Raw genomic sequence first — 22,018 nt, forward strand, 5'->3', positions numbered from 1 at the left:
TTCCAGGCCCACTCCCTGCCCACCCCCACCGTTACACCTTGCTACCGCTGGTAGGGCACAACTCCAGACCCGGAGACCCCAGGGCAGGTCTAGTGGGGTCAGATCGCAGCCAAGGCCTCCCTGGACCCCCACTACCCCTAGGCCCTCGTCCAGGGTGCCCCGCTCCCCACTGTGTGACTGCAACGTCAGTCCCCAGACTGGGAGACAAGACTGCGGCGAGCAGGTCAAGTCCGAGAGTCTGGCGCAGCGTCCCGGGACCCCTCGCTGGCAGAGGCCCAAAGTCAACACTCTGAAAGGTCCTTTGAGGGCGCGGGGCAGGGCCAGGCTAGGGGCGGGGCTAGGCCGCAGAGTGGCGGGCGCGGGGTGTCGGCCTGGAGGTGGGAAACCCGCAGGGCCGGACTTGGGGGTGGGGGCAAACCTGGGGGCGGGGCCTGGCTCGGACTGGTTCCTCCCGGACGGGGGCGTGGCGTGGCCGCCAAGGGGCGGGGCCTGGAGGGCCGCAGCCAATGAGCTGAATGAGGACGGCGGCCCCGCCCGCGCTCGCTCCGCAGCCGCTCCGCGCGGGCTGGGCGGGCCGGGGCGGGGTCCGGGCGGTGGCGGGGCTGGGGGCGCCGGCATAGCCCGCAGTCTGCTGCCGGCCGCCAGCTGCATCGCTGGGCTGCAGGGGCAGAGTGCGGCCCTCGCCCGGCCCCCGGGCCGCCCGCGCGCCGGAGCCGGGACCTGCGACTGGACGCGACGGGCCGCCGCGGGCCCACACCGCCCGGCCGCCAAGATGTGCGACTGCTTCCACGTGATGCTGCCCACCTGGCCCGGAGCCCCCGGCAGCGGTGCGCCTTCTCCCCGCCTGCAGCCCGCTCCCCTCGGGGCGGGTGGGCTCCCCGCCGGGCACGCGCCGGGCGGGTCCTGGGGCGCGCAGTGCGGGCGGGCTGCGGTGCCGGCCGGGGTGGGGGCGTCTCTGGGACCGGCCCGCGGTCTCGAGCGCGTGTCTGCGCCTCGGGGGCTGCTCAGACCTCTGCTTCTCTGCTCCCGCTCTTCCCCTCTTACTTGTCCCTGTTCTTCGGCCTCCCCTCTCTCTCCCTGCTGCTCACTTTGTTCCCGGGTCGCCGACTCTTCCCTACTCTTCTGTCGCTCCTCGCCTCCCCGAACCTCACTGTCCTGTCTGCACCTGCCTCTCTGCCACTGTCCCCCTGCCGTAGCCCTCTGGGACGTCGTGCTGTCCCTGGAGGTAGCTGCCTGGGGAGGGCTGCACGGGTGTGTGGAGGGAGACTACCATGAGTCTCCAGACGGTGGGGACCTGCCGCCAGGACTGCCCTCTGATCTGTTTGGGGGAGAGCAGCCTAGGTTAACCAGGAGTTAAGGTTCCTGGCTTCGGTCCAAAACTGTGGGGCCAGGCTGGGCCGGGTCCAGCGTGTGGCTGCTGCGTGCTGGGTCACTAGGTGGTGGCTGAGGTCTGGGGCTTGGGAGGGGCCTGAGTGAGATCGGAGCTCGGACACAGGGTCCCCCATGGCTGGGTAGGGGAAAGTGCCTCCCTCTGCGCCTCTGGCCACAGGATGAGAGCCGGGTGCTCAGTCATCTGCCTGTCCCTGCACTGGGCCTAGTTTCAGGGCCTGGGTGTCTCAGCTGCATGGAGGGCAGAGTGGGGTGGGGCAGGGACAGTCCCTCCAGCTCAGGGTCAGTCATGCCGCAGCCTGGCCACACCCAGGACACCTGGCCAGCTGCGGCAAGGGGGGCTGGGGCCACACTGCATCGGCACAGGCGAAACCCCACTCCCTGGGGAAGCAAGCTTGGTGGAGATGCTGTTGGCAGTGCTAATGCAGAGAGGGTGGGGCACCCCTCCAGCTGCACCAGGAGCTGCTGTGGCCCCTCCTATTGTCCGTTTGTCTGGCTGGCACTGAAGCCCAGCTCGCCTCCTGTGTGGGCTTCCCTTGCCCAGGTGAGAATCCCACCCGTTCTCCCTGGACAGCCAACAGGAGGATGACGAGCTCCCAACCCCCTCCTCCTGACTGTGGTGGGCCCAGCCCACACCTCTGGGACTCTGCTGCATCACAGGGACAGAAGGGCCCAAAGGACATGGGACCATTGCTCTGCCTGCCACACTGGCCCCCTCCTCGCTCACGGGCTGCCTGGAGACTCCTAAGCTGCAGGGCCTCCGGCCATCTCATCCACCCTCCTGTCTCACAGAGGCCTGTGCTGAGAGCCCCTCCCCAGCTGAGGCCCTCATTCTCACTTTGACCTGTGCTTCTTTGGCCTCTGGGGCAGTTCCTCCTTGTGTCCAGCCGGAAGAACCAACCCCTCTTAGGGAATAGGACTTGGCTCAGAGGGCCTGCGAGTTGTGTCCAACATGCAGATTCTCAGACCCTCTCCATCGTTCGGAGGAGGCCAGAGAACATGCATGCTGGGCCTCAGTGTAGGCATCGTCCTGCTGCAGTTCCCTCCTAGCAGGCCAGAGGCGGGCAGACCCTCCTCCCTTGTCTTTTTACGCGGTCCAAAGCTTCCCGCCGCTCGCACGTCTCAGAGCCTGTGCCCCAGCCAGCGGGTGGGAGCTGTGTCAGGTCCAACCTGCGCGCGGAGGCTGCCCCCTGGTGGCTGTGTTGGGAACACACCAGCGCAGGGATCCGCCCCGCTTTGCTGTCGGCCCGGCCAGTCTGAGTGGCACTCACCCACTCACCGGCTTCAGTATCCTTGCGCGGAGAAGCCCGTGGACAGAGGAGCCTGGCGGGCTACAGTCCATGGGGTCGCCAAGAGTTGGACAAGGCTGAGTGACTCAGTCACACACCCTGCCCCACTACTGTCTTCCTGGGGACCCCCCTGCTCCTCCGGGTGCACCGGCCTTCTGCAGGCGCCAACCACGTCACCCGGGGTGCTCCCCCCACCTCCCCGCCTTCCTCTCCCAGGGACGGCTGGTTCCTTTCTGAGGCAGAGCTGGGTCCTGGGCAGCTAGACCACTGACATGCCTGCATGCTGTCGCTCAGTCGTGTCCCGCTCTTTGCAACTCTATAGGCTGAAGCCCGCCCGGCTCCTCTGTCCATGGGATTCTCCAGGCAAGAACACTGGAGTGGATTGCCATTTCCTCCTCCAGGGGATCTTCCCGACCCAGGGATCGAACCCAGGCCTCCTACAGCTCCTGCGTTGTCAGGCGGAGTCTTGACCACAGAGCCTCCTGGGAAGCCCCAGCTCCAGGGCTGGGCCTCTGCCCTTCAACCCCTGGCTTGGCTGTGGCCCCTCCCACCCCCACCCTCAGAAGCCCCTGCGAGGGCCAGAGAGCCCCAGGCGCTGGTGACACCCTGAGGGGGTCTGCGTGGTCTCTCCCTGGCGGGGGCCACGGCAACCCCAGGGCCTTTGGGAGCACTGCGCGGTGTCAGACGTCCCCTCTGGGGCCTCCGCCCAGCCCCGGGCTCTGGGCTCTGGGCTCTGGGCTGGGTCTCAGATCTGTGAACGGCAGTGACCACAGCTGCTCAAGCCCAGGCGGGGTAGAGAGGCGTGGCCAGGGAGGCCCCGGGCTGCCCCCGTGAACCGTCCAAACGGGCGACTTTGCCTGGTTCTCTGCACCGGTGGAGACGGGGCCACGGAGTCTCGGAGTGGCGAGGCAGAGCCTGGAGCCAGCGTGGAGCCTCTGTGGCCTCCACGGGGCCAGAGCAACTGTGCCCCAGGCTCTGAGCTGCTCGGTGCCCCCAGGCAGGGGCCCACAGACGGGCACTGAGAAGGAGGTGGGGCGGTCGTCCTGGGTGGGGGTCTGGACCCTCCCGGCACTTCAGTGAGACTCTGAAAGCCACCCCTGGTGATGGCATGTGTGTGTGTCCCTGACGACACCCCCACTTCTTGTGGGGAGACAAGCTGGACAGCCTGGCTCCCGCCCCAAGGCCCCTCAGGAAGTGGGGCAAAACCCAGGCGTGGACAGGAAGGGCCAGTGCCCCAAACCACCTGCCTCCCGCTATGCACCTGTTCCACCTGGGGCTCACCATGGCTGGGCCTGTAGCAGGAATGTTGTGATGCCCTTCTTCCCTCTGGCTAAGCGCTTCCATTCGGGCCCAGCCAGGAGCTGCCTCTTCCAGGAAGCCCCCTGGATTGTTGTCCTTCAGACTCTGACCGTCTCTGTATCTCTGTGACTGCTTTGCAGACGGGCTCTGTTTCAGGTCCAGCCTGGGGCTGGTTTGCCTGGGGATGGGGAAGTGGAAGTGTCAGGGAGGAGAACCCTGGACAGGGGAGTGGGGCCTGGGTCATCTGGGGCCCCCATCACCCACTTCAGGTGAAAAGCCCAGATTTCCCTGGATAGGTCCTCTGCCTGGACGGGAGCAGGAGGTGGTGGTTTAGTCACTAAGTCGTGTCCGACTTTTGCAACCTCGTGGACTGTAGCCCGCCAGCCTCCTCTGTCCATAGAATTCTCCAGGCAAGAACACTGGAGTGGGTTGCCATTTCCTTCTCCAGGGGATCTTCCTGACCCAGGGATCGAACCCAGGTCTCCTGCACTGCAGGGGACAGGAGGAGGCAGAGCCTATTCTTAGGATGGCTGTGAAGAGGGGTTGTCTGTCCACCCGTCCATCCATCTGCGGGTCCCAGAGGCCCTGGGCCTCAGGTGTCCACAGGTTGGGGAGCAGGGGTGTTTATTAAGGGAAGGTGAGACAGGTGGGACTTCTGACACCAGTCAGGGAGGGCTTCCAGGGGGAAGGGCTGCCTGATGGGGAGAGCCTGGAAAGCACGTTGATGGGGAGCAGCAAGCAACTTAATGGGGTGGGTCTGGGGCGGGGCGGGGATGAAGGCTGTCAGAAGGAAGGGCTGTGGTCCCAGGGCCACTGGGAGCCCCAGAACGTTTCAGGGCGGGTCCCACGGGAAGGGATGAGGCCCAGCAGGGTGCAGGAGGGGCGGCGGAGGAGCTAAAGACGGAGGGGAGGCTGTGCAAGGCCTGCTCTCCCAGAGCCTCTCCCCACTCTTGGCCGGGCCCGGTCACTCCAGGAGCCTCAGGGGCACTGCCAGCAACCCCCTTCCTCCAGGTTTCGCCGATGTTTCTGTTTTGGGGGCACAGGCTGCTGGAGCTAAAGGTCCACCTCACTGGGATAAATATTTAATAGAAACACTTTCTAAAATGGAAAGATGGAGCCGGGCCCAGGAGGCCTGAGGGCCCGGGGTGGGGTGGGTGGTGGCACGCCCGAGCCCACTGCTTGCCTGGTTCCAACCCTGCGTACAGGAGGGCGAGGGGCCCTGCTGGGCCCCCTCCCCCAAGAGCCCTGTGGGAGGGACTCAGCCCGCACCCCCCGCCCAGGGCCTGCTCCCTGTCCCCGCAGGCAGAGGCTGGTTCCCCACTGCCTTAGCTGGTGAACCACCAGGAGCCCTGGGAAGGATCCCAGTTGGGCTCCGGCCTGGACACAGCAGCGGATGTGGGTGCCCACCGCCGAGAGGACGGCCGGGACGCCTGCAGCGGGTGTCTGCGTCTGGGCCCCGTCACGGCAGCCCAGCCCCGCCGTCCACTCTCACTGCGGGTGGGCAGCCCTGGAGGTCGGGCCCCCCTGGGCCAGGGCAGGGCTTCTGTGTTTGGGGCTCAAGCCCTGAGTGACCCCCACCCCATGTTGACGGTGGGCCGCCCACACTGGCTCTGGGTGGCCTCCTCCCCACTGCTCTTTACCCTGGCTGATGCCCTTGTCCCCAGGAACCACCAACCTTGCCGGGCCCAGCTTAGGTGGGAAGGAGGTGGCCTTCCACTGGGCTCTTGGCTGCAGGATCCCTCGGGGTGGCTCCCTCCAACCCTGGGCAGGCCTTGCTCTTGGGAGGTGGACGCACCCCCTGGAAGGGCATGCTCGCCCCCAACCTCCTCACCAGCTGACCTGCTCTCTGCTGCCTCCAGCCCTGCCCCATCCCTTCCCAAGGGACCTCCGAGGAAGAGCTCGGAGTCTGGGTGGCAGGGGTCGGCGGGCACATGCCAGGCAGCCTGCATCCAGGTCTGGAGGTGCCCAGCGGCCCTTCTGCTGGCCCTGCACCTGCCTGGCCAGCTGGAGCCAGGGAACCGGCAGGCAGGGTCCCTGGGTGCCAAGGCGATGGCAGGTCCTCGCTCAGCATGCTTGTCTGCTGGGGGGGCCGGGCACACTCCTCGGAACAGATGCCAGCCCAGAGGCGGGGTGTGGGGCAGCCCCCGGACGCTCGCCCTGACTGGGTCACAGTGGTGCCGACCCAGAGCCCTGCCCCTCTAGCTGGCTCCCTCCCAGCACTCCAGCCAGTGCCCACTTCCCAGGGGCAGCTGGCACTGTGCCGTTGGCACAGGGTCCGCACCGGGAGGGGGCTGGGGCTGAGCAAGCAGCAAGTGTCCAGGCTGGAGTCTGGGGAGGGCCTGTGGCAGGGGGTTGGGGGGAGACAGTGAGGCTGGAGGTGGCCCAGCCTGCGGACTGCACCGCAGAGAGGCACAGGCTGCTCGGGCGGGGAGGCTGGCCACACCCTCGCGATGGTCCAGGGCAGGGCAGGTGGTGGGGGTGGCTTGACTGGCGTGGGGCACCCCGGCTCTGGCGAGGAGGCCAGCACCCCGCCCTCCTTCCAGCTGAGTCAGCCCGCCCGGCCCTGCCCTTGCAGGGAGGCGGCAGCCTGGTTGGGCGCCAGGCAGGAAAGAGTCCGCCGGTGAGAACCGTGTGGGCCGGCGGACTAGGTGCGCTCGTGGGCCAGCAGGCCGAGCGGCTTTTCCTCTCGTGTAACCAGCATCGTTTACAGCAGCTAGGTTTTGGCAGGGTGGTGGGGGGCGGCCGGGAGCAGCCTGCATCCGGTCCCCCTCGCGGCCTCTCACCTGTGTCCTGGGCAGTGCCAGCCGCCTCAAGCTGGCCAGAGCCTTCTGGGCGGCTGGGGCCATCCCTGCCATCACCCTCTCTTAAGGCTGCTCTCGACTCCCCTGTTCTGGGGCGACCTAGCCCTCCAGTGGCTTCTTTCGGTGACTGTTACTCTCGGTTCCCGAGGTGCCCCCAGCCCTGTGGCGGCCGGCGCTGGCGGGTGCGGGCTGACCCTTCCTAGGGCTGGGTGTGACCCCTCACGGCCCTTGAGCCCCCGGCTGGGCCCCTCAGCGGTGCCAGCCTGCTGCAGCCTACTTTTGGGGTGCAGGTGCCCGCAGCCAGCGGGGCCCCACCCCCAGGGTTGTGGGGTGCAGGGCGGGGTGGCCCTGGGACCCAGCAGATGGGCTGATAGTATAGTCTGTGGGCCTGCCGGGGCCTGCTGGGCCTGCCCCGGCTCAGGGCGGGGCCTGGCAGCCAGAGCCCCTGTCCTCCCACGCCCTCAGGGGTCCCCGGGGGCAGGGAGTCCTGGGGGGCTGGGAGGTGAGGCGACAGGAGCTGGCAGGCCGGGTGGGCGGGCTCCAGGGAGCTGGGGGGGCTTCCACAGGTGCTGCTCAGCCGCTTACGTCCCACAACCGTGGAGGGCTGGTGACGGTTGCTGGTACCAGGGACCACCACGCCCAGCTAGCTCACCAGGCGCCCTGGAACTCTGGGCGCTGCATTTGGCTGAAGGGCTAGAGGGTGGCCAGGGTCAGGCTGCCCTTGAGGGGCTTGGGCCGGGGGGCAGTGGCCAAGGCCACCTTCCCCAAGGCCACTGGGCCAGGCCATGGACGGGCTCCATCTGGCCCTGCTCTGTCCTTTGTGGCCTTGGCCGTGGAAGAGGCCGGCTGTGCCCTGGGCGGGGGTCTCAGCAGAGCCTGAGGGGCCGCGAGGCGCTGCACCCCCAGAGGGAGCCATCCTAGGTCCGTCCCGGAAGGTGCCCCTCGGGCTGTGCCTCCACGTCCCTCCCTGGCACCCCGGCCTGCCAGCCCCCCAGCCTCTGGCCCAGGCTGGTGCCCAGCCTGCCTGGATGGTCCTGTGTGACAGCAAGTCTACCCACCTGCCTGTCTGTCCACCCAGCAGGACTGATTGCACTGGGCCCGGCTGGGCCAGGCCAGGGCAGGGCAGGCAATGACTCACCGCATCCCTGAGCGGGCTGGTGTTTCCTCCCCCAGTCAGCTGCTCTGCTTGGGGGGGCACTCTGGGGGAGGGCTGGGGGGCCCCCCTGCTCCTGAGTGAGCGGGAGGGGCTGGCCCAGCTGTGGGGGCCTGTGAGGGGGCCCGCCCGGTCCCTGTGGTCGGGGAGGGGTCTTGGCTGACTCTGGGCCTGCCTGGGAAGGGGGCCTGAGGGCGGGGCCTGGAGGGGAGGAGCCGGGAGGACGGACCCAGGGAGCTGGGAGTCTGGATCTTCACTTCGGGCAAAGTTGGGAGGACGTCGGCCTCGGTAAGCAGCTGAGCTGTCTTTGGGTGCACCCTCTGTCCCCTGCCCCCTTCCTGGGCTCAGCCCTGGGGCGCCTGGTCACCCCTGCAGGGTGGAGGGGGAGGCTCTGGGGGGGTGGCAGAGCTGGGCTGGGCATCTCCATCGCCATCTCCCTGAGTCTGCCCTCCTCCAGCCCAGCTGACGCGGGAGGGGCAGGCTGGTCGGATCCTGGTGGCCAAGGGTCACCATGGCCGGCGTGGCCATTTCAGTCCCAGGGAAGGCAGACCCCCAGCTGGGCCGTGTGGCCGAGGGCGGGTCCTTTAGGTGACCCCGCTCTGATGTGCTGGAGGCCTGGGGGAGAGGAGGGCGCTTCAGCCAAGCTTATCTGCAGGTGCCGGGCGGGCAGTGTGGGCCTGTGGTGGTGCCCCAGAGTCACACGGCGCTGGGCATCTGGGTGCTGGCCCTTCAGCCTAGACACAGACAGACTCGGGCCCACTGGGCCTGCTGGGGTGGGCGAGAGGGTCAGGACACTGCTTTCTGCTGCCAGGCCCGTGCAGCTGGTGGTTTGGGAGCTGCCTTCAGGCCTCTGAGTGTCCAGGTGCAGAAAGAGATGCGCTGGGCTCACCTGCTGCCCCTCCTAGCCCTTGAGACCCCGCCGCACCCTCAGCCTGGGCGGGACTCACCGTCCCTTCCTCTACCCTCCTACTCCCGGCTCTAGCATTTACTATGCACCTACTGCATGCCATGTTTGGTGAGAATGTTCCAGGAACTAGGGACCAGGCAATGGCCAGAGATGATGACAGGGTGGCCAAGCTGGACGGTGAGATGGCAGAGGAAGCTGCATTTGAAAAGGGCAGAGGTCGGGAGAGAGGGCTGGTCTGGAGCCCAGCTCTGAAGGTCTGGGGAGGGCGCCAGTGTTGGTGGGCCGGGTAGACAGCCGGGCTGGAGAAGGTGGCCTGAAAGCCGCCTGACTGCAGCCGGGGCTGCAGTGGAGGTGGCGGTGGGCGGGGGCGGGGGGGGACCGAGGCCTTCCTGCAGGCAGAGCCAAAGCCCAGGCTGCCATCCCAGGCAGCACACTTCTCTTGAGAAATCCCAGGGAGGCAGGGCGGGCCCTTGGCTGTCTGCGGGCGTTGCTTCAGAAAGTCTGGAGGTCTCGTGACAAGTCAGCCGCGCTCGGTCCTTTCCTCCTGACGTTCCAGAGTGGGGTGAGGCGGGGTGTCCCGTGCACCCCTGTAGGCACTGGGCTTCCAGCCTGAGGGCAGCGTCCCCTGTGGAGGGAGCCTGGGCTGGCCGGGGGCTCACCTGGGACTGTGCACATTGTCCACACACGCACCCCAGGGCTGGACACTCAGGCCACTATCGAGGGCCCTGCTGCTGGCCGCTCTCCTTCCCCTCGCACTGACAGTCCCTGGTCCTCCCGCTGCCCGAGTAAACACGCCCCACAGCCGGCCCCAGCTGGAGGCTGGAGCTGGGCTCCCGGGGCGGTCAGTCAGGTGCACATCTGGGTTCTGTTTAGGCAAAACTGCTGCGCCCATGAGTGGTCCTACGCTGGGCCCCCTAAGAAACCCCCCTTGGCTGGGGCTGGCGGGAGAGTCCCCAGGTCAGTCCGGGGCCCCAAGGGCCAGGTGAGTGTGGGGAAGTCATCTAGGTGAACGCCCCCTTTCTGCAGCTGACCCCCAGCCAATGTCGGGCTGTTCCTTGGCTCTGCCCGCTCCGCAGATGCTCCCTGGAGGCCCCACCCCAGAGGATTGCCATTCTTGGGAGTGAAGCTTTTCTGATGATGTGGTGCCCACCCCCCCAAGTCCCCCAGTAGGCGGTGTTTGAGGTCGTGGACTAGTTAGTGTGCTTATGTAGCCCACCCAGGGTGCTGGGGCCATGGCCAGGCCTGAGCCCCAGGGAGGAGGGGATGGGCGTTGGGCAAGGCAGCAGGTGCCAGCAGTCGGGCCGGCTGGGCCTGGCCCAGCAAGTCACTTCTACATCCTCCTCCGCAGAGTGGGCTTTGGTGACCTTACGTTATCAGTCATTATTCCAGGCGACTGCTGGGTCTGGGCTCTCTGCAGGGCCCAGGCCGGCTCAGGCTGGCTGCCGGGCGGGACTCCTCGCGTGCACTCAGGGTGCGGGGGCCCACAGGACACGGGGACTGGCACAACAGAGCTCGGGGCTACGGGGAGGCCTCCTCTCCCCTCCGTGGGGGCAGGTCCAAGGCTGGCAGGGCTGCTGGCTGCCTGGCCCTGGGGCAGGCAGGATTTCCTCCTTCCTGTTTGTGCGTCTCTGGGCTGGGCTCTAGCCGGCCTGGGGTTCTGCCTGAAGGGGTGCAGAGGGACCCAGAGCTTACAAACATAGCCGTGCACCTTCCCAGCAGCCTGACCTTGGGCTTGGCCTGTGCTTGCCTCCCTGAGCCCCCGCTTTTGGTTCCTACCTTAGGTATAGGGCTCTGGCACCCGAGTGGGTTATTGTGAGGGCGGGACTGGGCTGGCTGGGGCCGCAGCGGCAGGAGGGGCGCTGGTGCAGCCCAAGCTGGGCAGGCTGGGCCTCCCTGCCCCCAGGTTCCCGGGCCCTCAGGTTCCCCGGCCTTTCCCTTCAGCCTCCAGCCTCCCCTGGAGCAGGTCTGGGGCTAGAGCTTCTCGGGGCCTGGGGCATCCCCGCCCGACTTCGGGGCCGTGCACCGCCGCGCCCAGCCCAAGGCCCCGCTGCACACCGCCTGGGGTCCCCCGCCTCCCGCAGCTGCGATCCGGGTCTGGGCGGGTCGCCGCCCCCTCCCCCAGGGACACGCCTGCCAGCCCGGCGCGGAGGGCGGTCCCGGCCTTGTTTTGCTGTGACTCAGAGAAGGATGCGGGCTGGGGGCGGCCGGGCTGCTTTCCTGGGCGGGTCTGCGCAGCTCCCCGCCCCTCGGCCAGCGCCCCCGCACGGAACGCGGGGCTCGGGGAGCGGGAGGTCGCCCCGCGCGGGCCAGGCCGGGGGCCGGGGCCCGGGCGCCGCCACCCTTGGCCGACCCCCGCGCGTCCGGCCCCCGCGCGGCCCCGCGGGCTGAGCACTTCGGGCAGTGGCTCCTCCTCCCCCGGCCTCCGATTCCCGGGCGCTCACCCAGCGCGCCCACTTTGGGGATGGGCGGGACGGGAAGGGAGACTGCAGCCGGACGGTGCGGGGTCCGCCGCCCTCGCCCTTGGCTTCCGCAGGGCAGCGGGCTCGGCGGGGAGCAGGCCGGGGTCTCCCGCCCCTGCGGGCGGCCCGGAATCCGCGGGGACTGGCTCCCACTTCCCCGCCGCGCCCGGACCTCTGCATCCCTGGGGAAGTCAAGGCTCAGAATGGGACGGGCTTGCTCGGGTCACCCGGCAAGTTGGCCAGAGAGGAGCCGCCACAGCCGAAGTCGCCCCAGGCCTGGGCTTCCCCCGGGGGCTCCATGGGGACAGGGAGAACCGGCGGGGAACCGGCTCGGGGGAGAGGGGCCTCTCCTGCTCCAAGCCCTGCTGGCCGGGATCGGGGGGAACTCCAGGGTTGGCAGGTGTCCCCTCCTCACCAGCAGTGCGGACACAACCTTGGAGGGTTCTCTGAGCCCCGCCGGATTCCGTAAGATCCAGGGCCGCTTCTCCTGGACTCTTGAGTACAATTCAGGGGGCGCTGGGCTTGCAGGCGCTGGTGGGCCGGTTTTAAGGAGGGGTTTTGATCACTGAATCATCACAAGACTATTTGCATAACCGGTTTCTCTTGAGTGATGCTGTCCCGTGTGTCTCTAGGAACATGTCCAATTCCTCTGCATTTTCAAGTTTATTGGCATAGAGTTTATAATTTCCTCATTTCAGTTTTATGTAGAATTTAAACATTTTTTGGGGAAAGGTGGAAGCTAAATGCCTTCTCCCAAAGTGGACACTCGGGCGTAACCAGCACCCCACCCCTCCTGAGGCCCCTCCCCAGCTGGTCTGCCCCTCCCAAAGGAGTTCCACCACTAGTGCCTGGCAGTTGTAAGTTTTACGTTTAGCTCTGTGATTCATTTTGACTTAATTTTTACACATGCTATGAAGTAAGCGTCCAGGTATTCCCGCCCCCCCCCCCCAAATACATATCCACTTGTCCCAGCATCGCTGTTGAAAAGACTATTAATTTTCTATTGGAATATTTTGGCTGCTTTGTCAAAACTCAATTGATCTCACAAAGCGTGGGACTATTGTAGACTTTCTATTCTTTTCCATTGATATTTGTGTTTATATCATACTGACTTGATTCTGTTCCGGGTCAGAGAAAATACCTAGCTGACTTTAAATGGTTTAAATTATTTTCAACTTATTGAGACGTTTAAATGGGCCAGCGTATGGTCCCTCTCAGTGAAGAGGAGTGTGTGCTCTGCTCCCGTTGGGTGGCCTGCTGGGTGACGGGAGGGCCAGTTCTCTTCTTCCCTGTTTTGTTTCCTAAGGTTATCAGCACCGAGCAGAGTGTTACAGTCTCTGTCTTCAATGTGGCTTTGTTTAGTTCTCCTTTCAGTTTTCCCAGTTTTCACTTCAGTGTTTTTTGCCTCTGTTATTAGGTGTATACAGACGTAGATTTTTTTTTTTTATGAATTGTGCCCTGTATTATTATTATGAAATGATTAGTTTTAAAAAGTGATTTATTATTTTGAAATGATTAGATATTTTTCTTTTCTTGCCTTGTGGCGTTAGTGGTAAAGAACCTGCCTGCCAATGCAGGAGACATGTGTTTGATCCCTGGGTTGGGAAGATCCCCTGGAGAAGGAAATGGTGACTCACTCCAGTGTTGCTGGCCGGAGGATCCCCATGGATAGAGAAGCCTGCGGGCTACAGTTCACGGGGTCTCGGAGGGTCAGAAACGACTGACGTGGCTGAGCGCGTGTGCCGCACACCCCGTATTGTCCCGTCGTCTCCGTTTAAGGGCGTCCCCCAAGCTCAACTGGTAAGGAATCCGCCTGTGATGCAGCAGACCCCGGGTTGATTCCTGGGTCGGGAAGATCCGCTGGAGAAGGTACAGGCTACCCACTCCAGCATTCTTGGGCTTCCCTTGTGGCTCAGCTGGTAAAGAATCCGCCTGCAATGAGGGAAACTTGGGTTCTGTCCCTGGGTCAGGAAGATCCCCTGGAGAAGGCAAAGGCTACCCACTCCAGTATTCTGGCCTGGAGAATTCCGTGGACTGTATAGTCCATGGGGTTGCAAAGGGTCGGACACGACTAAGCAACTTTCACTTCACTTCTTTTTATTTATAGTCCATTTTGCCTAGATAGCATGTAATCAGGGTTGCTTTTTAAATTTCATCTGACAGTCTCTACCTTTTTGATTGGAATTTTAAGTCCTTTCATATTTAATATATTGTCAATATGGGTGGCTTAAATCCTGCCATCTTGCTAGCTGCTTTCTAATTTTATTCAATATATCCTTTGCTCCTCTTTCCCTCATTCCTTACCATGTTTTAGAGTTACTTAAATATATATACATGGCTTCCCAGGTGGCACTAGTGGTGAAGAATCTGCCTGCCAATGCAGGTTAGATGTAAGAGACACAGGTTCGATCCCTGGGTCGGGAAGATCCCCTGGAGGAGGGCACAGAGGCCTATTCTAGTATTCTTGCCTGGAGAACCCTGTGGACAGAGGAGCCTGGTGGGCTGCAGTCCATAGGGTTTCACAGAGTCAGACACAACTGAAGCAACTTAGCATGCACATACATACACATGTATATAATTGCTTAATAACATATTACATATGTAAGTATAAAGTTTATATTTATAAATTGATATATATTTATACATTAAATGTATATAATTAATTATATACTAGACAAATATTAATGTAAGTTATACACATACATGCATAATTATATTAATGTAAGTAATGTAAATTATATACATTGTACATATAATTATACATATAATTTGTATATATCCAAATTATATACATTCTTGTATATATAAAATTATTCTATATGTATATATACAATAATACACTCATATGTATTGTATATATACATATATGTATATTTATTATTTTGTCATCTATATTAATGTATATTTTACAAACATATTTTTAGTATAGTATTTTATTTCTGCTGTTGGCTTATTAGCTACACATGTTTTTCATCTTAATGGTTGCTTCATGTTTTATACCATGTATTTTTTATTATCACAGTGTGTCTTCTTACATTATACTTCCTCATGTATAATGTGAAAACTTTACAGTAAGAACTTCCATTACCCCAACTCCTTCCTTCGTATTATAGTTGTCATATGCATTACTCCTACATATGTTAAATTCTATGTTTTATTACTTTTGTTTTATACAGTTAATTACCTTTTCCTTTTACGGGTCTACTAAGGTGTAATTTGCATACCATAAACCTCACCCATTGTAAATGCATGATTCAGTCATTTCAGTAACTTACAGAGCTTTGCAGCCATCACCCTGTCCAGTTCTAGAACATTCCCATCAACCCCAGTTCTCTGGAGCCTGTTTATAGCCCGTGCCTACTCCCACCGGTAGTCCCTAGCAGTTACTTAATTGTGCTAAAATATAGAAACTGATCCAACATATATCCTTCCCCTCCCCCTTCCTTTTTGCTATTATTGCCACATATATTACATCTACGTGTATTATAATCCCAACAATCACCACTTTATATGGGACGTTGCCAGATTACGGCCTGTGCACTAAATCCGTCCTGCTGCTTGGCTTGTAGGTGAAGTTTTGTTGCATCACGGTCACGCTCATTCATTTACATTTGTCTGTAACCACTGCTGAGCCACAACCATGGAGTTGCAAGAAAGATCACATGGCCTGCGAAGCCTGAAATATGTGCTGTCTGACCTGTCTCAAGAAAAGTTTGCAAACCCCTGCTGTATATGATCTTATATCTTTTTAAAGAAGTTAAAAGATGGAATGGGATATATTTATAGATATCTCATTAGAAAGATATGTTTGCTGAGCTTTTCATATTTGCCCACATAGTGACCATTTTCTGCATTCTTCATTTCTTTCTGTAGAAATGGGTTAGTATCTAATAACTGGTTCCTTTAGCATTTCTTCTAGGAAGACTTGCTGGCAAAGAATTCTCTTTGTTCCTTTGCAGATGTCTTTGTTTTGCCTTTATTTTTGAAGGATACTTTACTAGATATACAATTCATGTTTGAAAACAGTTTTCTTTTAGCAATTTGAATCTATTGTTCCACTTTTTCCTGGCTTCCATGGTATTGGATAGTTATTGCATTGTCATATCATTAAATATGATGGGCCACTTTTCCTTGTTGCTTTCAAAATTGTCTCTTTCTTGTGAACATTTTGATGTGATTGTATAGGTCTGGATCCCTTTGTGTTTATCCTACTCAGGTTTGTTGAGCTTCTGAGATCTGTAGATTGTTTTCAGCCATTATTCTCTCAAAAATTTTTTTTTGCCTCTCTCTTTTTCCTTCTGAGACCTCAGCTACACATAATTGGCATTCTTAATGTCATCCCATGGATCGCTGAGGTTCTGTTCATTTTCTTTCAGTCCTTTCCCCCTTGTTATTTGCACTGGCTTTTGTTGTTCAGTCGCTGAGTCATGTCCGACAGCGTGTGATCCCATGGACCGCAGCGCCCCAGCTTTGCGGGCCGTGTGATCTTTCCTGCAACTCCATGGTTGTGGCTCAGCAGTGGTTGTAGACAACATGCAAGTGAATGAGTGTAACTGTGATCCAACAAAACTTCACTTACAAAGCAAGCAGCAGGACAGATCTAGTGCACAGGCCATAATCTGTCCTCCACTATTTCTCGGAGTTTGTTCAAATTCATGTCCATTGAGTCACTGATACTATCCAACCATCTCATCCTCTGCTGCCCCCTTCTCCTTTTTGTGTTCAGTCTTTCCCAGCATCAGAGTCTTTTCCAATGAGTCAGCTCTTCGCATCAGGTGGCCAGAGTATTGGAGCTTCAGCCTTGGCATTACTCCTTCCAATGAATATTCAGGGTTGATTTTCTTTAGGATTGACTGGTTTGATCTCTTTGCTGTCCAAGGGACTCTTAACAGCCTTCTGCATCACAATTTGAAAGCATCAATTCTTTGATACTCAGCCTTCTTTACGGTCCAACTCTCACATCTGTACATGACTACTGGAAAAACCATAGCTTTCACTGTACGGACCTTTGTCAACAAAGTGATGTCTCTGCTTTTCAATACACTATTTAGGGTTGTCATAGTTCTTCTTTCAAGGAGCAAGCATCTTTTATTTCATGGATGTGGTCACCTTCTACAGTGATTCTGAAGCCCAAGAAAATAAAATTTGTCACTTCTTGCACTTTTCCCCCCTTTTATTTGCCATGAAGTGATGGGACCAGATGCCATGATCTTAGTTTTTTTATTTATATTTTTTTATCTTAGTTTTTTTACTGTTGAGTTTCAAGCCAGCTTTGACTCTCCTCTTTCACCCCTATCATGAGGCTCTTTAGTTCCTCTTCCCTTTTTGCCATTAGAGTGGTTAAAATGACCAATTTCTGTTAATATACAAGTGTTTCTGTTGTGGTTGTTTTTTCTGACTGCACCACAGAGCTCACAGGATCTTAGCTCCCTGACCAGGGATTGAACCTGGGCCCCAGCAGTGAACGTGCTGAGTCCTGATCACTGACCACCAGGGGATTCCCCTAGTCTACCAGTTTTTCACTTCCCCTGTTATCTCAGCTCTGCTATGGAGTCTCTCCAGTAAATTTTCAACTCCAGAATTTCCAATTTAAGAAAAAATAATTTCTGTTTCTTTATGACATTCTTCATCAAACCATGGTCATCATATTTTTCATTAATTCTTCAAACATGCTCTCCTTTACTTTTTTGAACAAATTTATGAATCTTGCTTTGGAGTCTGTGCCAAATCCAACATCTGTGGACATTCAAAGACAGGTTCCATGAACTGCTTTAGTTCTCACTAAAGATCATACTTTCTTGTTTCATTGCATGTCATGTACTTTTGTGTTGAATGCTGGACATTATACTTTCCTTATTACAGTAACTCTGGATTCTGATTCTTTGTCAGGGTTGTAATTAGTGTTTTATTTGTGTGTTTGTTTAGTAACTTGCTTTGACTAAATCTGTGAAGTTTACCTACTTGATCCGCGCACCCCGCTCCCGGCTCCCTGCTTTCACACGCAGTCTCGCGGCCTCCCCAGCTCAGTGGCTGTGGGCCCTCCCCTGACCCTTGCACTGCCCCCAGGCCCAGTGTCCGGGCTCGCCCACCTGTGTGTCCACAGCCTCTCCTGGGCCCCTGCCCGCAGCCACCATCCGCCCCACCGCCGGCAAGGCGCCACTGACTCAGCCCTCCCTTTGTAGTGTCCGGTCGGCAGCTGCAGCCTGGAGAGCCAGATGCAGAATCCGAGGAGGAGCGCTCGGTAAGTGAGGTCCGGGAGGGCGCGGGCACGCTCCTACCCCCCCGGCCGTCTCCGGACTCGAGCGGAGCCGCGTGGCTGAGGGTAGCCTGAGCTTCTGTCCTCCCGCCAGGTGACTGCAGGGCCAGGGCCCGAGCTCATCCGTCCCCGGCCACAGGGCTCCTCGCCCGTCTACGAGTGCGTGACGGAGGGTGCTGGCTTCAGACTCCCGGTAAGCCCCCTGGACGGACGCGCGCGGGCAGAGGGCGGGCTCAGCGGGGAGAGGCACAGGCGGCCACCCCACCTCCGGGTCGCCCTGCGTGGACAGCTGTGTCTGGTCAGCCGTCTCCTCTGGCTCCTCTGCCCTTGCCCCGGGGCCCTCCCTTCAGCCAGCCAAGACCGGGAGAGAGAGCACACGTGAGCAGCTGGGGAAGAGACCTCATGCCCCCGTGTGCGGTGGGGCGCAGGACATGTGCACGCACGCGGCTCTCTGGCGAGGAGACGCAGACGGCGTCTCTGCGGCCACCTCTGGAGACGACTGCGGAAGGCCCGCAGCGGTGCGTTCCCGAAAAGGCCTCCATCTGGCGCTGCTTCCTTTCTGTCCCCTCTACCTGTGGACGTGGGGGCTGGGCCCGTGGGAAGCGTCGAGGCCCAGAGCCGCCTGCCCCCTGGAGGAGCCTGGCTCCGCTTGCACACGGCCGCACCCTGCAGGTGCTAGGCAGGTTCGGGCGTCTGGGCCTCCCCGAGTACCTCCTGTCCCCTGGGCTGCGGCAGGGTCGGTTACCCCGCTGTTTGTTGCTGCTGCAGGAAGACGCGCCGAGGAGGCGGAGGTCCTGGTGGAAGCGGGACTCAGGGGACTCGCGGACACTTTCCAGGATGAGCCACATGGAGGTGGGCATGCGGCAAGTGGACCTCAGGGTGGGCGTGGGCCGGTCCCTGACAGGGCCTCCAGCCGGGAGGCCAGGGCCAGAGCGAGGTGTCGAGGAGCAGGAAAGCTGGCAGGGTGCCCCCGTGATTTGGGGAAGGGTGTGCCACCTCCTTCATCAGGTCAGGGGGCGGGGCTCCGGGACGCTAGGCCAGGCCTCCCAAGACTCAGGACGAAGGGCCCAGACCACTGACCATGTGGACCCAGGTGCCCAAACCTCAGTGTTCTCACCTGTGCAGTGGGTCTGGCCACTGCCTGTTGCATCCAAGACCACAGGAGGGGCTGCGTTCTGTGGGCCCCTGGGGAGCCAGGCACACTGCCGCCTGGCAGCCTGTTCTGTCACTGACAGTACTTTCCTCAAGGCCAGCAATTCCAGTGCTCTCCCAGACCCCGAGGATCCGTCATGTCCGAGCTCAGGCCACTCATGCCGTTTCTGGCATTCTCCCGGGCAATGTACAGGAGGCGGTGATCAAAACCATCCCCAAAAAAGACACGCAAAAAGGCAAAATGGTTGTCTGAGGAGGCCTTACAAATAGCTGAGAAAAGAGAAGCTAAAGGCAAAGGAGAAAAGGAAAGATGTACCCATCTGAATGCAGAGTTCCAAAGAATAGCAAGGAGAGATAAGAAAGCCTTTTTAAGTGAACAATGCAAAGAAATAGAGGAAAGCAATAGAATGGGAAAGACTAGAGATCTCTTTAAGAAAATAGATACCAAGGGAATATTTTATGCCAAGATGGGCACAATGAAGGACAAAAACAGTATGGACCCAACAGAAGCAGAGGATATTAAGACGAGGTGGCAAGAATATGCAGAAGAGCTCTGCAAAAAAGACCTTAAAGGCCCAGATAATGACTATGGTGTGATCACTCACCTAGAGCCATACATCCTGGAGTGTGAAGGGAACTGGACCTTAGGAAGCATTACTATGAGCAAAGTAGTGGAGGTGATGGAATTCCAGTTGAGCTATTTTAAATCCTGAAAGATGATGCTGTGAAAGTGCTGCACTCAATATGCCAGAAAATTTGGAAAACTCAGCAGTGGCCAGAAAAACTGGCTAGAAAAGGTCAGTTTTCATTCCAGTCCCAAACAAGGGCAATGCCAAAGAATGTTCAAACTACCGCACGACTGCACTCATCTCACACGCTAGCAAAGTCATGCTCAAAATTCTCCAAGCCAGGCTTCAACAGTATGTGAACTGAGAATTTCCAGATGTTCAAGCTGGATTTAGAAAAGGCAGAGGAACCAGAATTCAAATTGTCAACATCTGTTGGATCATCGATAAAGGAAGAGAGATCCAGAAAAACATCTATTTCTGCCTCATTGATGACGCGAAAGCCTTTGACTGTGCGGATCACAACAAACTGTGGAGAAATTTTAAAGAGATGGGAATACCAGACCATCTTACCTGCCTCCTGAGAAACCTGTATGCAGGTCAAGAAGCAACAGTTAGAACCAGACATGGAATTATGAACTGGTTTCAAATTGGGAAAGGAGTGTATCAAGGCTGTATATTGTCACCCTGCTTATTTAACTTATATGCAGAGTAAATCATGTGAAATGTTGGGCTGGAGGAAGCACAAGTTGGAATCTAGATTGTGGGGAGAAATATCAATAACCTCAGATATACAGATGACGCCATACTAATGGCAGAAAGTGAAAAAGAACTAAAGAGCCTCTTGATGAAAGTGAAAGAGGAGAGTGAGAAAGCTGGCTTAAAACTTAATGTTCAAAAAAGAAAGATCACAGCATCCGGTCCCATCACTTCATGACAAATAGATGGGGAAACAATGGAAACAGTGAGAGACTTTATTTTCTTGGGCTCCAAAATCACTGCAGATAGTGACTGCAGCCATGAAATTAAAAGACACTTGCTCCTTGGAAGAAAAGCTATGACCAACCTAAACAGCATATTAAAAAGCAGAGACGTTACTTTGCCAGCAAAAATCTGTGTGGTCAAAGCTGTGGTTTTTCTAGTAGTCATGTATGGATGTGAGAGTTGGCCCATAAAGAAACCTGAGCGCTGAAGAATTGATGCTTTTGAACTGTGGTGTTGGAGAAGACTCTTGAGAGTCCCTTGGACTGCAAGGAGATCCAACCAGTCCATCCTAAAGGAGATCAGTCCTGAATATTCATTGGAAAGACTGATGCTGAAGCTGAAACTTCAACACTTTGGCCACCTGATGCGAGGAACTGACTCATTTGAAAAGACCCTGATGCTGGGAAAGACTGAGGGCAGGAGGAGAAGGGGACAACAGAGGATGATCTGGTTGGATGGCATCACCGACTCAATGGACATGAGTTTGAGCAAGCTCTGGGAGGTGATGAAGGACAGGGAGGCCGGGCGTGCTGCGTCCGTGGGGTCGCAAAGAGTCGGACACGACTGAGCTATTGAACAGCAGCAACAAATGACCCTCCTTGGTCTGAGTACCAGCTGAGCATCACCTTGTAAGTGATCGGTACTGAGAGTGAGGGTGATGATGAACCAGGAGCCCGTGGAGAAAGGCCTGGCACACGCGCGTGAAGCCTCTTCCTCTGCTTAGCAGCCCTGCTGGGCCTGGACGGCCGGGGCAGGGTGCTCCTGAGTCCTGGCCAGTGGGGGCAGGGACCAGGGGAGGCTGCTGTCAGCAGAGGTGGCAGCCGCGGCATCCCCCAGAGCCGGACACTGTGGTCCAGGTCCGGCTGCCCATTGAGAGGGCTCTGGGGTCCCAGGCTTCAGGGGAGGCAGCCCCCAGCACCTACACCGTGGTGGGACAGGTGCGTGCTCACTAAGGCCCCGCTGGGCTTTTGCTCAGTCCACACAGGATGGGACAGAAGTGACACTGAAGACGGAAGTGGAGGCTGGAGCCAGCGGCTACAGTGTCACGGGCGGTGGGGACCAGGGGATCTTTGTCAAGCAAGTGCTGAAGGACTCGTCAGCTGCCAAGCTCTTCAGCCTGAGAGAAGGTGCCGCGGGCCCGTCCCCAGTTCCCCGCGGTCCCATCGGGGGAGGGGGACGGGCCCCAGTGGACGCAGGGTGGCCTCTAGGAGTGTCCCCGTGGTCCCTGGAGGGGGAGGGGGACGGGCCCCAGTGGACGCAGGGTGGCCCCTAGGAGTGTCCCCGCGGCCCCATCGGGGAGGGGGACGGGCCCCAGTGGACGCAGGGTGGCCCCCTGGAGACCTCTCAGCCGCATCCAGGCTGGGTTCACTCTCTGTGCTGAGTTCTCTGCCTGGAAATGAGGGGCTCCTATGCCCCCGGGGCTCAGTAAACGGAGGGGCGGGCAGCCTTCCACTCACACCCGCTGTGGGCCCCTCCCGTGAGGCCAGGGGCACTAAGGCACCAGGCCGCTCTGTCTTTGTCCAGGGGATCAACTGCTCAGCGCAACCATATTCTTCGACAACATTAAGTATGAAGATGCTCTCAAAATCCTTCAGTACTCAGAGCCCTACAAGGTCCAGTTCAAACTCAGACGGAAGCTTCCTGCCGGCGTGGCCGAGGAGGGCACAGCCGGCAGTGCTGAGACTGGCCCGAGGGTCGGCGAGGAGCAGGTGAGCGCCCTGGCCCACGGGGCTCTGCCCTGGCGGCTCCTCCCTGCCCCTTCC

The 22,018-nt window shown here is 58.8% G+C and overlaps 1 protein-coding gene across 1 annotated transcript in view; it reads left to right on the top strand.

The window, feature by feature from the left end:
* Window positions 1-627: 627 nt before the first annotated feature.
* Window positions 628-22,018, top strand: part of AHNAK2 (AHNAK nucleoprotein 2) — a 35,832-nt gene continuing 14,441 nt past the window's right edge. Inside the window, 6 exon segments of the mRNA XM_070477710.1 lie at window positions 628-827; window positions 17,480-17,538; window positions 17,648-17,746; window positions 18,322-18,405; window positions 21,232-21,382; window positions 21,780-21,964. Of these exon segments, the coding sequence (XP_070333811.1) occupies window positions 773-827; window positions 17,480-17,538; window positions 17,648-17,746; window positions 18,322-18,405; window positions 21,232-21,382; window positions 21,780-21,964 (633 nt within the window). The 5' untranslated portion in view covers window positions 628-772.

This window comes from Odocoileus virginianus, chromosome 16 (assembly GCF_023699985.2).
Source record: "Odocoileus virginianus isolate 20LAN1187 ecotype Illinois chromosome 16, Ovbor_1.2, whole genome shotgun sequence".
Classification (NCBI taxonomy): domain Eukaryota; kingdom Metazoa; phylum Chordata; class Mammalia; order Artiodactyla; family Cervidae; genus Odocoileus; species Odocoileus virginianus.